This window comes from Thermobia domestica, chromosome 7 (genome assembly GCF_964235325.1).
Source record: "Thermobia domestica chromosome 7, izTheDome1.hap1.1, whole genome shotgun sequence".
Lineage (NCBI taxonomy): Eukaryota > Metazoa > Arthropoda > Insecta > Zygentoma > Lepismatidae > Thermobia > Thermobia domestica.
The window spans coordinates 58613902-58640070 of NC_137460.1; the positions used below are offsets into that span (position 1 = coordinate 58613902).

The 26169-nt window shown below is 34.9% G+C and overlaps 1 protein-coding gene across 1 annotated transcript in view; it reads left to right on the forward strand.

The window, feature by feature from the left end:
* The first annotated feature begins 7976 nt into the window (after window positions 1–7976).
* LOC145690140 (prostaglandin G/H synthase 2-like) overlaps window positions 7977–26169 on the forward strand; it is a 109508-nt gene continuing 91315 nt past the window's right edge. Inside the window, exons 1-2 of the mRNA XM_081764737.1 lie at window positions 7977–8117; window positions 21120–21191. Of these exons, the coding sequence (XP_081620863.1) occupies window positions 8105–8117; window positions 21120–21191 (85 nt within the window). The 5' untranslated portion in view covers window positions 7977–8104. The remainder of the gene's footprint in view (window positions 8118–21119; window positions 21192–26169) is intronic.

The window sequence follows — 26169 nt, forward strand, 5'->3', positions numbered from 1 at the left end:
GGGGGAAGGGAGTGATAAAAAATTTTCCGATTCATAAAAACATACTCCACTCATTCCTACATCATTGTTTAGCAATAAAATTTATTGGTAATAAATATTGTCTGGAAAAAGTTTCATGAAGTGAAAATCTAACGATTCTTCATTTCTGCAGAAATGTTTCAAAATCTTCAATGTGTTCTCCCTCAGAATTCATCTTTGATCTACCAAAATCATATTTCGTCAGTTTAATAAGCGTAAGACAAAGTTTTCTCATAGCTTTACTACTTTTCTGGATTTACATACTTGCAATATATATAAATAAGTAGAAATAATATAAAGTACCTAATGTAAATATTTGACTACCCAAAATTCCAGTTTAAGCAACTCTTGAAAACAAATACTGAACGTTTATTTATTCATATATTCGTCCAGAAGAGAAAGTAAAATGTAACTATTTAGAAACTCAGATGTGTAGTTGTTCTCCCAATGAAATAATAAAAGAAATGTAAAGAAGCTGTGTTATTAGCCCTACATTCTAAAGGCAACAAATAATTTCATTTTAATTTACTATATATATATATACATAATACAATACAAATATCTGCTCTAAGATATTGATTATACAAAACTCCAATATTGAAGTTATAATTTACGAGTGTTAAACACAATAAAGTATAGGCATTTCTTCTTATTTTCTGTTACAAAAATAATCTTCATAAGGAACTTTTATGTAGTTATTTCATTACATGGGCAGGCCTATATGTAAAGAAATACAGGAATTTTCTGTTTTTGAAATAACATAAATTCACAAAGGTTTCTTTCCGCTTTCTTGTTATGTTTTAAACAATGGGATGGAATATTTGTACTGTGCAAACTTCTACTCTCGTACTCTGCAGAGGAATAAAATTTTCCGATTCACAAAAAGGTTTATTTTTTGCTTCAAAGTGATGAAAACTTTCCGACTCATAAAAATTTTTTCAATTTTTCCATACAGAACAGAAAATTTTTCGATTTCTGAAAAATTGTTTCACTTTTTGGATCAAAAGATCCAATATATTTCAGGCAAAAATTTTCTTATAGGCTTTATATCTAGAGAGTTACTTACCAAAACTATAACTTAACTGAGTATGATATGCTTATTCTGTAAAAATAAATAAATAAATAAAATAAAAAAATAAAGAAATAAAAACTCGATTTAGGGGCCATTCAAACATTTTGTAGTCCCTGATCAAAAAATCTAATATTTTTCATTCAATCAAAAATTATCTTGTACGCATTATATCTGGAAAACTACATATAGTGTAGCCAAACCCAAACGATCACTTAACTCAGTATGATGTGCTTATTCCGTAAAATAACACGAAAACCCTATTAAGGTCCCGTTCACAAATTTTGTGGCTCCTGATCTAAAAACTAATGGCCAAGATTGAAATCTTTTGATCATTTTTTGGATCGTTCTTAAAATTCTTGGCCAAGATTGCAATATGTTGATCAAATTTTTTTGATCATTCCTAAAATTCTTGTTCCTACATAGTACTGAAAATTTTCTGAGCCATGAAAATTTTCGGATTCTTTAAACGATCTTTCACTTTTTAACATTTCTATACATGGATTCAATCAATTTTATGGTTAATAAGGATTTGTTATTTGATCACTGTTTTGAACGGAAAATTTTCCGGAAAAATGTAGCGGAAAATTTTCCACCTCACATTACTAGGGCAGGGCTGAAATAAATAAATTGAGATTAGTCACTTGATATTAATAGTATTTAATATAAGTATTTAATATAAAAAAAATTGACAAAATGGTGAAGCCTTGTGAGCTTAAATTACCTACAGTGATTTAAAGAGCAAAAGGACAGTTTTGTTATCAAGTGCACTACACACTCTAGAGCAGCGTTTCCCAACCTTTTTCAAGTTGCGGCACACTACGGGGATAGTTTGAATTCTCGCGGCACACTCATAGATATTAGTATTATTATTTGTAAATATAAAGTACCGTGGTATTTTTTCCCTAATTACTGATTTTCTCACAGAGAAGAAAGCTCGATCACTGTTTTTTCCCCGTGGAAATCATTATGCTTATTTTTCATTTCAATTTAAAACTTCAAAATAATTGCAATGAAATATAAGACTCATTTCTTTTTTTAAATACACTTTCTGTTTCGAAAGCTATATCCTATTTTTTACTAAGGAAGATCACTCAAGAACGAACGAACAAACAAATCTCTTGTACTTTTAAAACACAGTAGATAATTTGTATGCATGTTTGCTTTGCCGAGAGGATTGAACGATTTTTTTAAGTTACGAAATAGTCTGCAACAATAAAGAAGCAATAATAGTCATAACAATGATAACAAACACGTTTGTCCACATTAAAAATGTACAGAAAGGTAACAGTATGAAACTTAAAATTGTAGATTCATAGTAGAGGTTCATAGTAATGTGAAATAACAAATATACAATTTTTCCCTGTCTTGCAATTTATTGCTATAGAATTAATAATTTTGTTTCGATTTCCTCGCGGCACACCAGCGGCCCATTCGCGGCACACCGGTTGGGAAACGCTGCTCTAGAGGCTATCGTAAGTGCTGTGCTCAGATATCACAGACAGAAGCCGAACAGAACAGGCAAGTAGAATTTGAATGGGTTTGTTCTGAATGTATAAGGGCAAATCAAAGTAATGTGGATAAGAGTAGAGGTGATTAAGATTCCTCATGAGCAGACTGGTGCACACATAAGCGAAATATTAGATGCGTTTAGCACAGTTGGAATCAAGGGCGCCCATCAAGGGGGGCAAGGTGGGGCGCTTGCCCCCTAGAAGAAATTGTACTTCAGAATATCGAAAACGCAATAGAATTTTTACATTAGTTACAGCAAAATTTGAAACTATATTTTAAACGTCGCTTATACTTGCCCCCCCCCCTTGGAAACTACAACATGGGCGCCTTTGGTTGGAATCGAATCTGATGACTGTGTTCGAACTTCGAATGTCACGTCGAAATGTTGCCACTGCTTCAGCAATGTTGCCAGTTATGGACAATGTCTTTGTTAATTGCACAATTTGCTAGCCTGAAGGTTGATTTATTTCAGCAGATGGCTAAAAATCAACAATAATTTGAAAGCCGAATTGAAAACGATAATGCTAGTTTGAAATGTGATGTAGCTCAATTGAAAAACGATAATGCAAGTTTGAAAGTTCATTTGTCTCAGCAAATGAATAATTTTGATGGCAAATTATATCAAGAAATACAGAGCATTACTGAAAATTTAAACAAAAGAATAGATGTTGTAGGATTTCAAATCAAATCTGTAAGTATAAATCTTTAATCTAAAACGAGTGATATTGGTTTCCGATTGTCTTCTTTTCAGCTTCGTGTTGAAATAATTTCGAGAATAGATTTGAGAATCAAAGTAAAAAAAAAAAAAAAAAATCTACTATTACTGTAAATAATTTGAAGCACAATGTAAGGATCTTTCAACTAAGGTTGACAGTATAAGTGGGGAAATTGTAGATTTAAGAGTTCATGTAGACAGAAAAATATTGAGTTTGAATGTTGATATTACTGAAGAAACAACAAAATTAGCTTCTGAGCTTCTTGTTGTTAAAGTGTTGAGAATGACACGTTACAATACACTGAAAAATTGCGAACATTGGAAGCTACTGTACAGAGTTTATCAGGTAATGTAAATAAATTATTACCGGAAATGGCAGTTAGGTGTGGTAAATTACAACGCAATGCTAATGGTTTTAAAAGAATTGAATCTGACACGCTTAATAGTTTCAAAACTATAGAAAGTATGAATTCTTTCATTGAGAAAAGTATTTCTAGTAGGCCTGATGAGATTATTGAAGAATTGCAAACCGATGAACGTGCGCCCTCGCCTACTGGTCCGACCATAAAACTCACGTGCACAATTATAGGGACAAAGACGTTCATATTTTTGGTAAAGCTGAATCTGATACTAACGACGATGAAAACAATTTTTCGTTTGTGACGTCGAGTGTCAGTTCAGGTGCATTCACTTTCAGTCACAACCATTAGTTGTTTTAGTAAGAGAGACTTTTTCTGGTTCAGCCCCTTGAATCGCCACTTTTATTGTCTTAGATAACGCCGATATCCCTATTTTTCACAATACAAATGATACCAAAGAACCGACAAAAGTTCAAAATTTGAGTCCGTGTGAAACACGGGATTTGGTTTATAATTCGCTTGCGCCAATTTCGACTTCGGGGCAAAGGTCTTGCATTGATACTTTATCTAGTTTAAAAATGTATTTCACAATTAAGCTTAGTTATCTTAAACAATTCTCAAAATTTGAAGACTCTTTAATTCATGAGCATGCCAGTAATTTTTTTTTAGAAGAACTGGTGCAATTTATGAACATGTTTCAAGTCCTTGAATGACATCTGGATTCAATTACAAGACGTAGACTTCATGTAATGACTTTCTCTTCGTTTCATACCATACAAGGGGCCATCCATTTATATGCAATTAGAAAAAAAATAATTTGCATATTACCAAAATGTTACTGTACCTGCATTATCCTCCGCCATCCAAAACTCTATGCCTCGAGGTACAATATGGAAATAATGTTATAATTCTCTGCACTTTACACTTATCACTATTTACTACTTTTTGAGATAATATGCGCACCCACGGGCAAAAACATATCAAATTTGTCTTCTGCTTAGTTAGAGATTCCAGCGGGACAATAGAATAAAGTGTCATCCCAAACGGTGGGCAACTGTCAATCACTTTTGTGTCTGAAACAGGTTAGGTGGGAGATTAATGCAAGCAAAGGACATGAAAGTGTTAAACAGAGAAACTTCGTCTGGGTTGCTGAGCACACAGTTGAGGAGGCAAGATGGTGACACGTGTATAAATTACTAAAAATTTATTTTTACAGTACTTTTCAACTTGTTTCTAGAGAAAGTGTTCGTAATACAGAGGAAAATAATACCTATAAAAGACAGAAAAGAGTGTCCGTGTCAGTACTAGAGAGTGTCCGCTTTAGAGAGGTTCGCCAATATGTTTTTTCCTATTACAGTGTGTGGGGATTACAAAATGTGTCCGTTACAGGAGGTGTCCGTTAGTAGAGGTTTCACTGTATAATAGTGTAATCGTATATTTTTTTTTTATAATGTAATGACTCCATGTAGTACTGACATTATTGCTGCCTCTGAAGGCGTTGACTGGTACAGTCTCTCGCGATTTTAACTAATTATTATTGAATTCTTCATGGTTTTTAAATTCTAAAATTTCGCGATTTACCATAGGAGACTGCGTGACACACCAATGTGTCGTGACACAATGATTGAGAACCGCTGCCCTAATCTACTGAAATACAATCTTTCTATGTAAACCATTCTTCACTCTTGAGTTACGTTGTTGTTACATGGTTAGCATACGCGTCTTCAACACGGGAGATCCCGGGTTTGATTCCCGACGGGAGGCCATGTGTTTCGGATCTCACGTCTCATCTAACATCGGTACTGAAAGGGACGCTACACTCTAATCCAACCGGGCAACCATTATTCACTGTCTCTTCTAGATATTCTATATATTAAATACAGTAACACTGGCATAAGACAACATTTCTGTCAACCTTTCTTCCAATTGCATGCACCTCTGTTAGCTTATCTCCTATTCTAATTCTTAGTTATTGACTCATAAGGTTTTTGTAACTCTTCGGATCTTCTTTGAAATCTTGACTCTTTTTATCACTTCCATCAACAGTTCTCAGTTTATTCTTTAAAAGAAGTTTCTAGATCAATAAACATTACATACAGAACTTTGTTGCACTATTCTATTAACTTTTCACCGATTACTGTTACTAAGCCAATAGCATTTCTTATATCCTTACTCCTCCTACATTAAAAGTGTTTCTCGTCAACTTTCATATTTGTTTCTCCATACAAACTTCTGTGTAGCTGATTTCGAAGCATAGTTTTTGCACCATGTGATATGAGGATGGCCATCACATTTTTTAAAAAGGAGTTTCTTGATTGGTTTTTCGTTTCATTACTGAATCGGAATGATTGTTTATTTCCTTTTCTCCATGTTCTAAATGAACTCAATTAGTATATTATCTATCCCAGTTAGCTTTCCATTTCTTATCTCAGACATCATTATCTTAAACGACGAATTATGTAAAACCTTTCTCGTCCTCGATTACTGTTTTCCTCTTCAACACCTACTGTAAAATACTATATCTTTCCTTACTCAAGTTGTCACTATATTCTTTCCATTTTCATAAAATTTGTTCTACTTGGTGACTGTATTCTCTTCTACTATCATCATTACGAGTCTTTCTTTCCTCCCAAATTTCCTAAAGTTTTCTCCCTGTGCATTGTACTACTCTTTCTAATTCTTCTATAGCCTCATATATTTTTTGGAACATTCTTTGCTCTATTTTTCTTTATAATTTGCTATTTAACATTCGTATTTTCTGTATTCTCTGTCGGTTTCATCCTGTTTACAGACTTCCCTTTCCGTCATTTTCTGCAGAATCTTGGAGCTTTGTGATCGAAGAAAACGATAGAAAAAAACTCAAATTTTAAGACTTTCATGGATTTAAATGCTTCATGACTCCTAGACGTTAAAAGAGTAATTTTTCGCTGTTCGTCCTTGTGTGCAAAAATCAGAGGTTACACTATCTAACGTACTGACTATGCATAATTTCCAATTTTAAAAATATTTCCTCACTCAAAAACAAATGTAATTTACTGAAAAGTGAAAATCGAAAATTACGAGTTTCTTTACATGTAAGTATTTCATTAGTAACTCAATAGTATTGTACTTCTATTGGTTTCTCAGAAAAAAAAATATAGTATTAGTACACTGTTGGGGAGTTTTATTCGGACAATTTTGTCAAAAATTATTCAGGAAATTTTGCACATAATCTATAATTGCTGTATTTAATCAACAACTTTACATTGTTAAGTTCTTCTGTTAGAAAAAGCCGAAAAAAGTAGGACAAATTTCGTTCGGATAATATTCTTTAAAATTACTGTACCATTTTTGCCTATAATCGGTACGATTATCAGTCGTACAATATAAGATAGTTCATTTGTAACTTTGTTACAAATTCCCAGAAACGGTAGTTCACTTGTAGGAACGAGATTTGTTCAGTTTATTTTTTTCAAAACTGCTTTAACAGTGTTGTTCTTATTGTGTAAATGAACATTTTTTATTAAAAACTCGCAATATGGCATTAGCCATTTCTCTTTTTAAAAAACAAAATGAGATGGGAATGGTGGTAGTGTTTTAAGGTGATTTTCTCGTAAATCTTTCGGGTGATTTTGTTCACACTTAATACACGAATAGTTCATTATTAAAACCTATAATACGGTGTGAGCAATTTGTCTTCAAAAACTTCTGGAAAGCTAGTTTCTTAATTGATTTGAGTTTTGTTCAGATAATTTTCTCGAGAATAACAATAGTTTGCATATCCTTTTCATATCTTTTGCATATCCTTTACTTTTTTTTACATAAATGTTTCCTTATCAACCGGCATTTCCTTTTTCCTTTTCCTAAAAGTTCCAGATGATTTTGTTTTCCTTCTGCATGCTGGCGTGCTTTATATTCTTTTGTAAGAAATTACGTGTTAATATTGTATGTTAAATATTCCTAAGCTGTTAAAATCATATTAAACTGTACTAATTATTCAATGAATTTCAAATGCTTTTCTTTTCACATAGCTTATTAAGGAAAATCACATTTCATAACATTAATAATAATATTTATATGCAAAAAACTATGAACGTAAGGTCTATTTGAGTCATATTCTTCAAATTTATCTTTTTTTTTTTTACACACTGAATGTCCTTCTCATAATTTAATTGCAACATTTAAGAGATCCAAAAGTATATTTGTATTCTTTAGGAACATGTATTTATTTATTTATTTTTTAAAAAAATATGAAAGGTTAGAAAATAATTCAGATTAAGAACTAAAAGTTTTGTTTCTCTTTCTTTTTGGCACACAGGATGATCAGACTTCCGTTCCTAACCACAATTCTTCCTCTTAGCGAAAAAGCATTTGTGAATTTAAAGTGATTTGAGGTGGAGGTTGGTAAAGACTAAGAAAAAGAAGATCGAACGTTTTTGTCTACAATAGAAGATGTGGCATATAGGTAAGATTGGAAAACAAAATGTTGCAAAGCTACAAGTCATTAGGATTCTGAATAATAGTGTACCCTGCCTAATTGATCGTATATATGGTAGGCTTTGGATAGTTGAAGTTGAGGTAAGCAGGTCACCCAAGATCTGAACATTTTTTCACCTTTGAGAGTTTTTAAATTTGATAGAGTATAGCTATTCTTAACTAAGTATAAAATATATTTTGCAATGTCTGGTTACTTTGTAGAGAAAGCAAACTAATGAAAAGCATGTGCTTCATATCTGGATCAGGTTTACAGTATGAGAAACATTGATTATTTCTGTGACACCAAGAATTATAGTGTATAGTGTTTCAGAATAGCAACAACGTTTGGGGGTTTGAGAGATGCTTCCTGAACCAACATAAGACAAAAAGTATAGACCAATCTGGGTGCATAAATGCTTCCTTTCGGAGTTATAGGCTGTCGAACACATGGAAAAAATGAACTTTAAAGGTCCTTAGCTAAAATACTATGGGATCTACCGTAGTCGGGTCAATACTTGGGATAGTATATGCTCTATCCAAATACCCATGTTTCAAAATCCTGTCGTACTTCCGGAACAATTTTTATAGAGGTAGTTGGCTACTACTTGAAATTATATGCCCGTAGCCAAACTCCCTCTATTAAAATTGCTACGTGAGTACCGCAGGATTCTGAAACATGTATTTTTGGATAGCGCACATATTAGTTTTTAAGCGAAGTCTTGACCCGCCTACGTGTAACGACCTGATTTCGTTACAGTTTCTTTTCGTTGATTTCATTTTCTTTTGTTTGATATTCAAATGATGTTATAATTTTCCAACGTTAAATAATTAATTTTCATAATATTTCTAGTGTGCTGTTATTTTCTCTATCTGCACCACATAATAAGAATTGGACTATGAATTTAATGCCAATTTTGTTCTTTTTAACGATGATTTGTATAAGTGTACTCAATTATCATCAAATAATAAGATTTTTCCTAAAATATTTTGTTTTGGCATAATTATCACTGTCTATTTTGATTATTTAGTGCACATAACATTGGAAAATAATAATTAATTGTGCTTAGATCATTATTTGTTTAAAATATCTTGGAACTAAGTTTATTTTAGTTGACATATCTAGTGAAATGATCAGCTTCAGCTAAGTTCCTTGGGCTCATTCTCTTTGATGAGCTAGAAATTGTAAACTCCTTTAACAAATCATGTTCAACTGACCGTTCGAATTAAAGTGATGGATATTTAAACTGATAAATTATGTGCAACAGTAAACTGAAAAGTTTATATAATGGGCATGCGTAGCATAATAAATGAACTAAAGATTTTGAAATCTGGGTTTTATTTAAGGATTCAAATGCAAAAGAATGACATCGATTACGGTCAGTTGTTTCAACATCTCTCTTCTTGTACAATCCGCGGCAAAAAACTTGCAACATGAGGATGTAAGTTTATTGTGAAACTACGCCTAACAGCACAGGGAATGAACATAACGTCTAAGTGGAAAGAATCACGCCAGGATAAACCTTTGCCTCCTTCCGTGCACACTTATTTTGGAGCAAAAGACTTCATCATTTCACAATAAACTTATATGCTCATGTTGCAGGTTTTTTGCCGCGGATTGTACATAAAGTCTATCACTTCTGTAACATCTCCTTATCTGTGCCTTCGAACCGATGCCTAGCCCTACTGCAACGTAGCTGCAGATGCGTAGAAGTGTGACAGGATCTCGAGGAACGAATAGTGACAACGTACTCGTTTAATGGTAGATTGGCACATGATAAATTTGGCGACCGTATTTCCAGGACAACGTAGACTACATAGAACATCAGCGTAGTTACGTAGAGAATGAAGTGATAGAGGACAAGTGAGAAGCAGAAGATACGAAAGGAAAACAATTACTAGTGAATCATTGGGAATGAGGCCTATGTAAATGAGATAATGAAAGTTCAACAAGAAGTTAGTGGACAGAGTGAGAGCGAGAGTTACGCTTGTTGTATGGGCGTAACAGAACTTGACGAAACTAATAATGAAATATTGAACTCGGTTATGTGTGGATCATGAAATCGCTGGTATCATTTTCGCTGTGTTAATCTGGATGATTAACTGTATGATGAATTGAGTAGTTCAGAAGTGGAATGGTATTGTGACATCTGTAAAGAAACCTTGAGTCGTACAGAAACGGCGAATCAAGAATTTAACAATGGGGAGACATACCTTCTACCTATTCAATTACCTTCTATCCTATATCTCTGTGACTATTTCTCTAGTTATATCTTAGGTAGAAAAACTATTGTCCACTGTGATAATAGCGCGGCTACTCATGCTTTTACCTTAAAGAATTTAGATGCACGAACCACAAAACTTGTACTTAAATTACAGCGCTATAATTTATACTTCGAACATATATCTGGGAAAGAAAATTTCGTTGCTGATAGTTAAGTCGTTATCCTCCGGAGTTAGATGAAGAAATCAAGCAAGTCTACATTAATTTGATTCCAAATGAAGATACGATAGTGTACTCTAATTTTATTTTCACTGAAGATCCAGATCTTTTTACACCTGAAGTACTAAAGAAGGAACAGCGGTTGGACAGCTATTGTCAGAAGATAATAAATTTGATGGATTCGGGACATCGTTCAGATGAAGTAACTATAGTGGAAGCTTTAATATTTGTCAAAGACAAGTCTAATAACAGATGGATGGCTGTTGGTAATTCCTAGATCTCTCGTCCCTGAAATTGTAGCAAAGATCCATCAAAAGGAGCATTTCGGTGTCAAAAAGTGCATGGCATTTACTCGGTCTTTGTTTTATTGGCGTGGACAAAAGAAAGATTTTACCCAATACATCCGGGAATGTCTGGAATGTGCACGCACAAAATTTAGAAGTCAAGCTGTCAGTGGAGAGTGTTATCACATCGAAGCTAGTTATCCACACGAGAAGTTATGTTTAGATCTTGTGGGAAAGTTGCCGAAGAATAAAGGATGTAGATATGTATTATCAGTAATTGATGTTTTTACTAGGTTCGTTAGTTTTTATCCTCTTCGAACGGCACACACCAAAGAAATTGTAAGAGTGCTTCAGTGTTTGTATTTCTACAATTTTCCACTGCCAAGCCACATTATCACAGACCAAGGCCCGCAATTTTTATCTAAGGTATGGAAAAACTTTTCTGAACATAATCAAATCTCTCATCATATGAGTTCTCCATATATTCCGCAAGCAAACGGAATAATTGAGCGACAACACCGAGAGCTTAATAGGATCCTAAGACTGAAATGCAATCAAGATCATACCCGATGGAGCGAATCCATAAAAGAAATACAGGATCTCTTAAATAATTCTATTAGCAGTGCCACGAGTAAATGTCGTGCAGAACTGTTTATATCTTTCTCTGCGACTAATAGTTTAAAACGCCGTTATCCTTGGCCACATGAGCTATTATCCATAGAAATACACGATCGACAGTTACTAATTGAATCAACTCCGACCAAACAGTCGAAAAGAAGTGTCCAGTTCCTCATCGCAACCGCTACTAAAGGAAGATGAGCTTGTAATGTTAAAAACACCCCCGATGTCCATAGCTGCTAAAGACAAAATTCATAAATATATGTTAACATATACAGGTCCCTATCTTATTACAAAACTGTTGAGCAATTGTGCGGTTTAGAGTACATTAACGGAAAAATCCATTGGAACTCAACTTTCGCAACTTAAAACCATTCAATTGTTCAGCGCAACGTAGATTTGAGTTACTAGGTAGATATTCATAAAAATATATACAGATATATTTTTTCGAAGTCGGGGTAACCTGTAACGACCTGATTTCGTTACAGTTTCTTTTCGTTGATTTCATTTTCTTTTGTTTGATAGTCAAATGATGTTATAATTTTCCAACGTTAAATAGTTAATTTTCATAATATTTCTAGTGTGCTGTTATTTTCTCTATCTGCACCACATAATAAGAATTGGACTCTATAGACTATGAATTTAATGCCAATTTTGTTCTTTTTAACGATGATTTGTATAAGTGTACTCAATTATCATCAAATAATAAGATTTTTCCTAAAATATTTTGTTTTGGCATAATTATCACTGTCTATTTTGATTATTTAGTGCACATAACATTGGAAAATAATAATTAAATGTGCTTAGATCATTATTTGTTTAAAATATCTTGGAACTAAGTTTATTTTAGTTGACATATCTAGTGAAATGATCAGCTTCAGCTAAGTTCCTTGGGCTCATTCTCTTTGATGAGCTAGAAATTGTAAACTCCTTTAACAAATCATGTTCAAGTGATGGATATTTAAACTGATAAATTGTGTGGAACAGTAAACTGAAAAGTTTATATAATAGGCATGCGTAGCATAATAAATGAACTAAAGATTTTGAAATCTGGGTTTTATTTAAGGATTCAAATGCAAAAGAATGACATCGATTACGGTCAGTTGTTTCAACATCTCTCTTCTTGTACATAAAGTCTATCACTTCTGTAACATTTCCTTATCTGTGCCTTCGAACCGATGCCTTGCCCTACTGCAACGTAGCTGCAGATGCGTAGCAGTGTGACAGGATCTCGAGGAACGAATAGTGACAACGTACTCGTTTAATGATAGATTGGCACATGATATACGGTACGTCCCATAGTATTTTAGCTATGGACCTTTAAAGTTCATTTTTTCCATGTGTTCGACAGCCTATAACTCCATGTGTTCGACATGTGTTCCATGTGTTCGACAGCCTATAACTCCGAAAGGAAGCATTTATTCACCCAGATTGGTCTATACTTTGTCTTATTTTGGTGTCGGGAATCACCTCCGAAACGTTGTCGTTGTTGTTTTAAAAAATCCTGTATATATATTTACAGTTTTACTGGCTCACGGAGCCGTACTGATTAGGGATGGCCACATTTTTTCGAAAAATACTTTTTCGAAAAATGAATTTTTCGAAAACCAAAAATAAAAAAACGAAAAACAAAAACGAATTTTTTTTCGAAAAACGAAATTTTTTCGAGAAACGGAATACGAAAACTGCCGAGAAACGGAAAACGGATAATTTTCGTAAAACAAGCTGAATTCCCAAACTATAGTATACTATGCATACGTATAGGAAGTCTTATAGAACTGCTATGTTCATCAGTCTGTTATCCATCCGTTCGTCTGTCGATTGGCACCATAGCAAGAGTGGTAAGAAATAGCGAGAAGCAGAGGTTTGCAACACGAATAGATTCATCTAATACAATTGACTTTTATTTAATCCAGAATTGGTAGAGATGTATCGCTTTCTGCTACATTGTTGATCACCACAGAACACAAACGGTAATATATAGAAAGACGCGGTTTTCCAGAACCAATTCAGTGTCCCAAGTATATATTCAATGTTCGGACTTATTACACTTGCAGATTAAGCTATGCATAAGTGTCGGAAGCCTTTAGAATGGCTTTGTCCGTCTGTCTGTCGACAAGTGTCAGAGCAAAAACAGTAACAGATATTGAGAAGTCGTTTCTTGCGGTCGATTTAAAGCCCCTAAAATAGGTTCGATCTCCTCCATTAACTCTCCATTCAAACCGTAAGTGGTTCAAATACCCTTTTTGGTTTCAATTTTTATCGCCATAGAACGAGAAGAGTAATAGATAGCGAGAAGCGATTTATTGCAAACAATTTAGCGTCTTAAGACAACATATAACTATCCACAACATTCAATCAAAACCAGAAATTGTTTATATTTACTATTATTTCCGGTTTCAATACTGAATTATGAGATATCGAGATGTAGATTTTTGTAATCGATTCAGCTACCAAGAAATAGGTCTATTTTTTCCATTAATCCTCTATTCAGATCGGAAGTTGTTTAAAATAACGATTTTCGGTTTCAACACTGATTGATATAGAACAAAAATAGTAATAGATAGCCACAAGTGTTTTTTTAACCGAATCGATACAGCGTCTCAAGAGTGTATATGCTATGTATCATCTCAACCCACAATACTATCGAAACCGTGGCTGAATTTACTAGTATATTGGTTTCAATACTGATTTTTAGAAAGCAGAAACTTGGAGAAGTCGTGATGAGGTTTTTCGCGACCGATTAAGCGTTCTAAGAATAGGCTCTACCTTCTCCCTTGATCTCAATTCACACCAGAAGTGGTTCAAGTTAACGATTACAAGTTTCAACATTTATCGCCACAGAACAAAATTGGTAATAGATAGCGACAAGTGGTTCACCTACCGTGGATTCAGGGTCTCAGGAGGAAATACCATTACAATCCGCAACACTCCACAAGGGCAGAAATAGTTGAAGGTTATTACTAGTTTTGATTTTATATTTTAGGTAATACTAATTTCCATAGAGCAAATCGGTGATAGATATTGAGATGCATTTTTTAAAACCAATCCAGCATCCCAAGGATAGATTCCACCTTCTTCATTAACACTTTATTTGAACCGAAAGTGTTCAAAGTAACCATTTCCGGTTTTAACACTTGCCACGATAAAACAAAAATTGTAATAGATAGCTACAAGCAATTTTCTGGAATCAATTCAGGGTTTTAAGAGAACATATCGTCATAACCTGCTTCACTCTTTTGTAACCGGAAATGCTTGAAATTTACTACTACTTTCGGTTCAAATACTTATATTCATAGAGCAAAACCTATAAAAGATATCGAGAAGAGGTTTTTCTGAAATCGACTTAGCGTCCTAAGAATAGATTCCATTTCCTCCCTTAACCCTCTATTCAAGCCATAAGTGGTTCAAATTAACCATTCCTGCTTTCCATCTTTATCACCATAGAACAAAAACGATAAGTGATAGCTAATAATAGCTTTTTGATACGGATTCAGCATCCGACGAACAAATTCTATCTTTGATCTTATTAATCTATTTCAACCAGGAGTTTTAGTCGTGCTTCTTGTTGTACTGAAGTTTGAGTATTCAATTCGCATAGATTGGAAGTCTACAGTAGTTTTACACTGTTAAACGAAACTCACTTGTTTCTCTACAAAAACAGGAAGTAGGAAAAATGTATCACAACCATTAGCGGATCCAGGGGAGGACACTTTCTTATTTTAAATATAAATAAAACCCATCTCAGAGTTTGAGCTCTTAAAAGTAGCTCTAAGTAGCAGTATTACAACCCACCGTCACCCTCAGAAGTCCGTCCTGGATCCGCCCCTAATCACAACTTCCGGTTTCAGTATTGATCACCATAGAGCAAAAATAATGAGATAACGAGATACGTTTATACAGGGTGTCACTGCACAAACAAAAGTTACTGTTAACTTGTTCCTCTCTCACTCGTCGTTAGAGTGTCCATCCGGTGGAGAACCCTAGCGTCAGAATTCGCAATGTTTCCACCTGTATGACAAAGGGATGGGGGTGGCTTGTCATGAGAGGTTTTGTATAATTTAACTATATTGAAACATATATTGGGTTAAGGGTGGAAAGAAAGTTTGTTTACAACGCTTGGGAGGTGATTCTACAGATGAAAACAAGTAAAAGTGTCTATGTAACATAATGTCCATCTCGGCCTCCTAACCGAGTTACGGACGTCCAAAAGGGTGGGAAAATTAACTTTGAAGGTTAATTCTGTCAAAACAAGAGATAGAAGGGCGATGTTAGGCGGCCCACACAGGTTCTTAACATGGACTATCGAAAGATACTAAGATAAGATGTGTACAAGGCGAGCGCAAGGGATTCCCCAAAGGATGCCTCACTTTACCCTCATAACGTCCGCGGCATGCTTCGCATCCGGTTTCATAGTAAAGAAAAAACGATACCCGGAAGCAGTTTTTGATATGGATTCTGTGCCACAATGGTAGTTTCCATCTCTAAGTTTAATGCAACCGAAAGTGATAAATACTTACTACGAGGGGGGGTCAAATGAAAACCATAATTATTTTTTAAATATTATTTATTGGTCACACAGGGTACAGAAGTAAATCACTTTTCTACATAGTCACCTCCTCGTTCAATGCAAGTCCGCCAGCGCTTCGGAAGAGCCGGAATACCTGCAGAAAAAAAGTCTTTTGGCCGACGGCGCAACCCCTCGTGCACCGCGTTGCGTACATCTTCATCGGAGTTGAACTTCCTGCCACCCATTGCTTCTTTGAGCGGACCAAACAGCGGACCACTCCTTGCTCGCTCGCTTTGTTTCAGGCTGATGATAATGCACCCATGTTTCGTCACCAGTGACGATTCGTGACAGGAAGGCATTACCGTCACGTTCAGCACGCCACAAAAGGTCTTCGCACGCATCAACACGTCGCTGTTTCAGTTCAGGCATCAGTTGTCGGGGCACCCATCTTGCAGACACCTTATGAAACTGGAGAACATCATTCACAATATGATGTGCCGATCCAAGACTTATGTGTACACATGCTGCAATTTCGTCTATTGTCACACGGCGGTTTTCCAAAACGATGGCTTCAACGGCTGCAATGGTCTCTGGAGTCACTACGCGCCGAACCTGGCCGGGGCGTGGAGCATCGGCCACAGACGTAACACCATTTGCAAATTTCCGGCACCATTCATAGATTTGTGGCTGTGACAAACACGCATCTCCATACTGAACCTTCATTCGCCTAAAAATGTCAATCGGTTTCACACCTTCACTTCGCAAAAACCGAATCATAGAACGCTGCTCCTCGCTGGTGCATGTGGCTAGTGGGGCTGCCATTTGGGAACTGTTGTTGCGCCGGTGTTTGTGAATCTGCCGGCTGCTGCCACCTAGGAGACATCCGGCATACTATCGTACACAGGCATACCAACTTACAGCTCACTGGCGCCATATGCGGATTTTTATTTCTACTGTTATGGTTTTCAGTTGACTTACCCTCGTATATCTCTGGTTACAATATTTTTTTCTCATAGAACGAGAGAGGTACTAGGAAGCGACAAACGTTTCTTTTAAACATATAATTTCATAATTCCAAGAAAAGATTTCAAGCCCTGCCCACTGGTTTACTGGCTAGCGCTTATTCCTTTGATGCACAGGGTCCCGAGTGGGAAAACATTGAACGTGTTATGGTGGTTCGGATTCCACTTTATAATGTAGGTCCAAGTCTTGTATAGTCTTGCTCGATTCTGAAAAGGGACGCTGAACTTCAACAAACAACCAAATAAAAAATATTTCATCTTAATAGTATTCTTCTACTGAAGTTAGTAGCAGTAAAAACTAATACGAAAACGAAGACCCACCTATTTAAAATTTGAATTCTCGTTTGATGAGATTATTATAGTCAGATACTTAGTTCTTTGTCTTACCGTATATAAAACATCTTTAGAACAAATAAACCATTCAATAGTATTTTGTTAGTATTAAATTGCCTATTTTTGAAAGCAATCAAATTGTTTTTGATACTGACTTAATTAGTTATAGAAAATAAGATAAATGAATGGGGGATCTTAGTGAGAAGTCTTTAGTATCAGTACATATAATCACTTCATGTTTCATATTTTGTTAAAATCAATTGTTAAAAGTCAATTTATTACAGAGTTGCCTGATACTATCACGATCAGTTTATACAGGATCCTTCTATTTGGTAATTTGTTAGTCTTTTTTTACATTATAAAATATATTGTCGGGTTAACTGCTGTATCGCCGGACCAATTTTAGGAAATTTATCTGGTCAATTGGAGAATTTATTTAAGTTTATGCGGAAGAGTGATTGAAAGTCAGGTAAAGGGAATAGTAAAAGCTCAGAAAATGATTGTACAGTGAAACCTCTCTAAAGCGGACAGTCGTGGGGAATCAAAAATTGTCCGCTATACAGAGGTGTCCGCCTTAGAAAGATTTCAATATTTTCTTACGCAAATTAATAAACAATGTAATTTGTAATTAGAAAAAATATTTTTGCATGAATCACGTATTTATGAATATCACCAAAATGTTACTGTACCTGCATTATCTTGCGTCATCCAATTCCCTATGTTCGAAGCACAACATGGGAATAAGATGTTACAGTTCTCTTCACTTTACAGTTATCGCTACTTACTTCATTTTCGGTGTGTTGCTTTAATTCGTGAGTTAATTGCAGTCCAGTAATGACTTTTTTTAAAAGACAATATGCGTACCTGTGGTCAAAAATACCAAACTTGTCTTCTGCTTGGATAGAGATTCCACCCAGTGGGACAGAAGAATGATGTGTCATCCCAAACATTGGGCAACTGTCAATCACTTTTGCTTCTGAAACAGGTTAGGTGGAAGTAGAATGCAAGCAAAGGACATAAGGGTGTTGTGGAACAGAGACCCTTCCTCACGGTTACTGAACAGACAGTTGAGGAGGCAAAATGTTGTCATATCCTCATGTTCTGTGTATTTTTACTGTACTTTTCAACTTGTTTCTATATAAAGTGTCCGTAAAAAGGAGGTAAATAATGCTTATAACAGACAAGAAAGACTGTCTGTGTCCGTACTAGAGAGTGTCTGCTTTAGAGAGGTTTGCCAATATATTTTTTCCTATTACAGTGTTTAAGGATTACAAAATACGTCCGTTAGTAGAAGTTTCACTGTATTTGTTGTTTGTTTTGTTTTTTTTTTTTTTTTTTGATGTTGTAAGCGGCACTGTATGTGGAGGCGGATGGACTATTTCGCGGAGAGGTACACTTGTTTTACTATACGGATCCATAGGTTGTAAAATGTACAGAAAAATTTGGGCAAATCTTTAATTTGCCCATTTCTGTCGAGAACAGTACCCAACCAACCCCTGTGGGGCTTCTAACCCATTCCTACTACTACTACCCCTACTCCTACTGCTCCTACTACTACTACGGCTACTCCTACTCCTACTCCTACTTATACTATGGATCCGTATAGTAAAACTGCGCGTGCGCACCTATAGGTAAAACTGCGTAACTTAATGTGATCCAACCAAATATAACCGAATGCAATACATTATGCTCCATTTTTTTATTTTCAAATTGGTCCGGCGATACAGCAGTAATGCCATATTGTCGATAACACATTAATAATCACTATTAGTAAATAATTATTTTTTAATATTCTGTAAAATATAAATTTTACACTGTTTAACTTTGTGAGTTATTATTTCTAATTTATATCCCTCAAGAACCGAGAACAAAGGTCTGTGCATCACAATATTTCGTGCTGAGCCCGCACGTGTACCAGACTCGTTAAAGTCTATGACCATATCAACTTTGGCCAATATCGGATGAGTTTAACGCATTTTAATGAACTTGCTTGATTTTACTATGTTCAAGTCCAAATTTTTTTGGACAGTATTTTGAGAAAAAAAAATACTGCTACCAGCTAGTCAGAGCATCAATGCAACTGTGTACTGTCAGCAGTTGAGCCGTGTTCAAGAAAAAAGTCAAGACTCTGGAGCCAAGGGGTCTTCTGAATCGCAAAGGGGTCTTCCTGTTACAGGACAACGCTAAGCCCCACGTGGCTAGGATGACGCGGGACACTATTCTACACTTTGGATGGGAAACACTATTGCATCCGCCATACTCCCCGGACATTGCACTGTCCGATTATCACCTGTTCCATTCCTTGGACAATCAGCTTAGAGGACGCCAGTTCAAATCTCTAGTAGAGGTACAAAATGCACTTGATACCTTCTTCGTTTCACGGCCCACCAAGTTCTACCTCCAAAACGTGGTAGACCAATGCATGGCCTTCCAAAACGTTGGCAGAAGGTCGTCGATGCTTATGGAGACTATTTTTGATCTTCCAGGTATGTCAGGTTACATATCGATGTTTGAAGGTGTTGGGTGAAAAAGCGACAGATCTTTCTTGGTTACCTTTATAGTTATTAAGCTCGTCAAGATCTACCACCTTACCAAGTTTGGTAAAAATTGGATGAGTTCCATCTTTCGTGCTTTAATGAAATTTCTTGATTTCACTGATTCCAAACCTAAGATTGATAGCTAATAACTCAGGAACAAAAAGTCTGTACACCATAATATTTTATACTGAGCTTCCATGTATACCAAGCTTGTCAATATTTACGATCCTACCAACTTTCGTCAAGATCATTTGAGTTTAATCAAATGCGTCTTAGCGAAATTTCTTGATATCACTAACTTAAGACACAAATTTGATTAGCAATAACTCTGGAAATAAAGTCCCAAACACCACAATATTTAACGTGTGTACTAAATACATCGCAGTCCATAACCATACTAATTTTGGTCATGATTGGATGAGTTTCGTCAATAGTAGGCATTATACACTATCCTTTCATTAAATCCAAATCCAAGAGGGCACGGTACCTCAGTGTTAGAACGCTTACCTCTTGTACATTTGATCTCAGGTCAAGTAAGTTCGTGGCAGACAACATCGTGTCCATGTGTTTTCCCGGGGTACTCCCACATTATCATTCCACGAATTCCGAAAACTTTTCGAGAAACGAAAAATCATCGAAAAACGGGAAACGATTTTTTCGAAAAACGAAAAATTTTTCAAAAAACGAAAAACGAATTTTTTTCGTAAAAACGAAAACGAAATTTTTTTCGTAAACACGAAAACGATTTTTTTTTGAAAAACGAAAAATGAAATTTCCGAAAATCGAAAAGCAGATTTTTTGAAAAAGGCCATCCCTAGTACTGATATGAACAAGGGGGTCGGTGGAGACCTTTCGGAAAGACAAACTTAGCCAACGTGGTCAGTCCGGCACTGCTTGGAAGTGAAATCTGTCAGGATGTCCCAATGTCCCAACTAATTTCTCTTCTTGTTCTCAATAATATCTAAAATTGTTCTTCTAATGTATATGCCTAATGAAATGTTAAATCCAGTCAATTAATTAACAACATTAATTCTTCATCATTTCTTCTCCCTAAAACTTTAATACAATGATAACACAAGGTGCAATTTGAACAAAGATGTGAACAATGCAAGGAGCAATTTATCTACTGAAACAGTATTTTGATCTCTCATTGGACGTTGTTTTAAAAATACTGTTTTCGTTTTCTTTACATTTTGTTTTGTCGTAAGAATAGATTTAAAGAAAATGCATCTCCTTTCTCGTTTCAGCGTTGCGCTCAACGTTGTGTGTTCAAATTTTTATGCTATTATTCACAGTTTCATTTCCAGACAACACAGACGGTAAGTTTGAAAGTTTTTCTTCTTTTAGTAATAATAGTAATACTAATAATAATAGTAGTTGTTGTTGTTAGTAGTAGCAATCAAAGATGGGGTGGTCAATGAAAACTTGACCCATGAACCACTGACCACTACCCACTTAAACCCATCGTCATCAACTCTTACCTATGATACACGTCATCTTCCTCACTGATTAAAGAGTTTACACTTATAATAAAACAAGACTCTGAAATTATCACTAATCGAAGTTTGAATTTCTACGGTCAATCGCTCAAGCACAATATCAGCGTCAATCGCTCTGTTACAATATCTGTGAATCTGACCTTTACGATACAAAATGATAAAGTGTTTGTCATGAGCCACATTAGGATGAATTTCAACTTAATTGTATAGACTATGTTTATTTCCTTGTTAAATTACAGATTATTTTCAGTTGAAAACAGAATGAAAGTTGAAAGCCTCAAATGCAGATAAAGTAGGCCAACGTAAGGAAACTGTAAAATTCGACTGTCTCGAAAGCCTAGTAAGTCCTATTGCTACTATTACAATTACAAATAACAATATCCAAAAGTGCCTGGTTTTTTTTTTTTTTTTTTTTTTTTTTTTTTTTTTTTTTTTTTACTTACAAGGAATATCATCCAATTCACTTTCCTGATTTCAATGATTTTTTTTTTTTTTTTTTGCTGATAGAGGACATCTGTTCATTATTTGTGATGACAGAAATTTATGCCATGGTGCATGTTTTCCATTTTTCTATAATTTTTAAGAGTTGTGATGTGGTTATTAGAGATTACTGCAGAAGTCCCTTACTACCCTTTCTAAACGGAGTGTTAATGAAAAAACAACCATGTAGATACATATAAGCCCTAGGGAAAGTCGTATGCTAGGTATGATCTTGACGGCAGCCATCTTGAATTCTGCCATTTTGAATTAAGGCCAAGCTTTTTTTTAAAAAAATGGAAATAGGATAATATGATACATAATTTCGGGCTAGAATTTAATCAAGAAGGCAATGGCGAAGTTAGTTTTAAGATACACCCATTGTGAAGGGCAGTTTGTGCTCAGTAGTTTTTTATATTTTGATTAAATTATCCTATTTGCATATCTGTATTTAAATTTGTATTTTTGTTTATTATGTAATCACAGAACAAGTTTAAGGTAATATTTTAATTTTGTATGAAGTAAATATAAAACATTATTCTTGGGAATTATTCCGAATGAAATTAAATTTGACTTTGAAAGCGACTCCCTACGACAAGAGCGGTTTATCTCGCTATTTCTTCAAAATCTCTATATAGAGCCCTTCATGCGAATTCGGCGGAAGGGGGAGCAGATTTTGGTGCAGAAGAAAATCATGTGCTTACCGCACGTTGGAAAATTTTCACATTTTTGAACAATAAATATTGACGTCAGGTAATTTACCTTATAGGGATACCATACCTTATAGTTAGTATATCATTCTATTCTTCATTTTTTTATGCTATTAATATGTGTCCAGATAATATTTGGAAACTTTCTTGGTTCTGTTTTAACAGACTGCTAACAGAGCAGACACACACACACATATATAGCTGAGAGAGCGAAGTTTTTGTTTGATCCATGTAGGAGGAGAGACAGAAGGGAGTTAAACGAACCAGACGTTTTTTCTTTTCTGTAATTATTATTTTTAATATTGTTTTAATTTATATAGTAAAACTTAAATGAGTGTTTGATATTATTATGGTCAAGGAAAAGAGAATTGGAACATAAATTGAAGTATGGTATATATCCATACGAACTTGAAAGTGTTTGGTTTTTTTTTTTTTTTAAATACCACATCAGAAACTAAATTCGTTAACAACGCCTCAAGGACAGTGACCATCGGAAGCGAGGGTGGAATCTGCCTGTGGAGCGGCTCTGGACAAATTCTTTGGAAGGGGAGAAAAAAACGGTTGGAGTGGACATGAGAGGCGGAGCACTTTTTCGGTTTTGAACTGAAAAAAAAATAGGGTGAGATCGAGAGAAGGGGAGCTTGGAAGATGAGAGGTGCTTAAGCCAGAGAATAGTTAACACGTAAAGTAAGATAATTCGTGAAAAAAAACAATATGTGTTCTGAAATATTAAATCGCCGCTTCTGCAAGATAAGAACGATAAACATAAACTAAATACAGTGAACCAGTGCTATATTTTTACAAGTTTAGTGTGTATTATCGGAGTATTATTGAAAATTTTTCTTTTTTTTAAAAAAAAAGTGCTCAACCTTGCTGGCAGTTGGAAGACTAACGCCTACTAGACATTGTCAGGGCAATGTAGCTCTCTTGGTTTTGAGGAGAATAATGTGTTGCTTCACATAACACATCTTTGGCGGATCACACACAGTGTAAAAAAAGACGTTAACGTCAAGGAGAACGAGGCTGTTAGTTGATCATAAACAATTAAAAGTTCTAAGAGCATCTTGTACCAAATAGACAGTGTTTGGAGAGGACTAAGAACGGACTATAATCCTGACTTTAAAATATATGTGGTTTTAGTGAACTTTGACTTTTCCTTTTGAGAAACAGTGACATAAAAATATTAAGATTGTGTGCAAATCCTAGTTAATCGAACCCTGTACTAAAAATCGCTTAAAAACTAATATCAACATCAACTGGATAAACATTTTATTAAGTAAAACTTCTCTAGCTATATATATATATATATATATATATATATATATATATATATATATATATATATATATGCATATATATATAAATATATGCATAGACATACACAAGGTTGGTAATTATCCCTGTGCACAGTAGAAAAGTGTAAAATGAAATATGTTAAAGTGATTCAGAAAGAATTATACCATTTTTTTTATCTTCAAATATTGCTATTAAATAATATCAAAACACAAATGGCTGGTTCATACCTGAATTGTCCATGGTTCTGGAACTGGTGAGTACACTGATTTTTAGATGTACCATATCATGTTTTTTTTTCAGCTGAATTTGTATGAAGGACTTCTCAATGTTTCCCGTATGTATTGTCACTTCCTAACGGTGCACAGGAAGAAAAAATTAGAACCCAAGTATTGACACAGGAGCAATATAGTAACAGAGATATTAAAAAAATAGAGAGTGTGTACCATTTCGGTATCATTGGCAGTACAGTATATTCTTTTATTTTAAATTGTTTTTAAAATTATTATGTGACCATTAACGCTACTCTCTTGCTTCTGATGATCGAATATCAGCTTCATAGCTCCTGCATTCTATCCTTTTATTTGATTCTCAAAGGTCAATACTCAGCCCTGTACTCAATGAAGGAAATATAAACAGTGTATTAATTAATTTAGCATTGTGTAGTGGTGGCTCTGAAGTACATCCCACTAACACAATAAAGCAGTAGGCTAGGTGCATGCTCTACTCAAGTGAATCCTCTTTAGGGGCTCTTCACATACAGTTTGGCCATTTACTGCCATAGGGCCATTCACACCATTTGGGGAAGAGTTACAGGCATATTAATTGTTTATACTTACTACGTGCATAAGTCCCTTACCTTCGCTTCTAACCCGCGTATTAATGATAATAAGTGGATAAAAGCTTCGGTAATACATATTATGCCTAGAGGGAAGTGATACGGTAAGGATATCCTTGACGGCAGCCATCTTAAAATCCGCCATTTTGAATTAAAGTGAAGTTTGACAAATGAAAACTATAGCACCTGACACCTCATTTTAATAGCAAATTTTCCCAAAAAAAAGCCAACGGTATGCTTATTTTTGTTCTATAGTTAACCAGTATGAATTTAGGACTGCTTCTAATATGCACCAAACATCCATTATTCGATCTTTCAAATTGGCTACACTCCTTATTTTCACCGCATGTTGTAAGATTCCCAATTGGCACTTTGCAATTGTTACCATGGCTCATGTTTTCTAAATTTATTACATTTTTTAAGAGTTGCGATTTGTCAGTTCGTGAATAGTGTTGGGATAAGCATCCAGTTGGGATAGTGTTGGGATAAGTATCTTAAAACTAACTTCACCATTGTCTTCCTGATTAAATTCTAGCCCGAAATTATGTATCATATTACCATATTCCCATTTTAAAAACTTGGCCTTAATTAAAAATGGCGGATTTCAAGATGGCTGACATCAAGGTCATATCTACCATACGACTTCTCCCTAGGCCTTATATGCAGTCTTGGGAAGTAACGTAACGCAAGTAACGCGTTACTTTTTAAGTAACGTTTCCTAGTAACGCGTTACATATTTTCCAAAGTAACTGTAAGGTAACGCGTTACAAATTTTTAAGTAACGTTCCTGGTTTGCGTTACTTTTTTCGCGTTAAATTTTGGATGAGTAACTACAATATATGTATTTTTTCGGAAACAAATGTCTCTTTCCTATAAGTGAATTTCTCAGAATGAAACAATGGAGCATGAACTACGCAGGTCAGTGACCGACAGTACCGACACACAGAGAAAGAGTTAAGATCGTAATGCCATTTGTTTTTGGAAGATGAGGACAACCTCAGGGAAATCACGTGTACTGATTGCAAGCACCTGGAAGATTTTGTTGTAGATTTTGACAGCTCCAAATCAATACAGTAAGTGAGTGAACTAGGAGTGCAATGGTACCGGTAGTCTATTTTACTTAGATTGGTGTTGTTTTTATAAAGATGGAGAACTAAAATATTTTACTGTTCGAACATTTGAAAGAATACTTTTTTTCTTAAGAGCTGAAGATGATGGTGGACAGAATTTAAAAGTAAAGTGTCTGAACTGCCCCGGCGGGAAATATTATCAACAACTAGGGTACCATAATTAACGATATATATTTCTACAGTAAGGAGTTAATATGAATAAACTGTGTTCTGATGAGCAGGCCTACTTTATTACTAGAAAATAATTTGCTGATGGTATGCAATATTGGAGTTCTTTCAGATCAGTTTGCTTATTCTAGAGTAACGTTGATTATAGAGTTTGAAACTAGCTTTAAAAAAAAGCATGTATC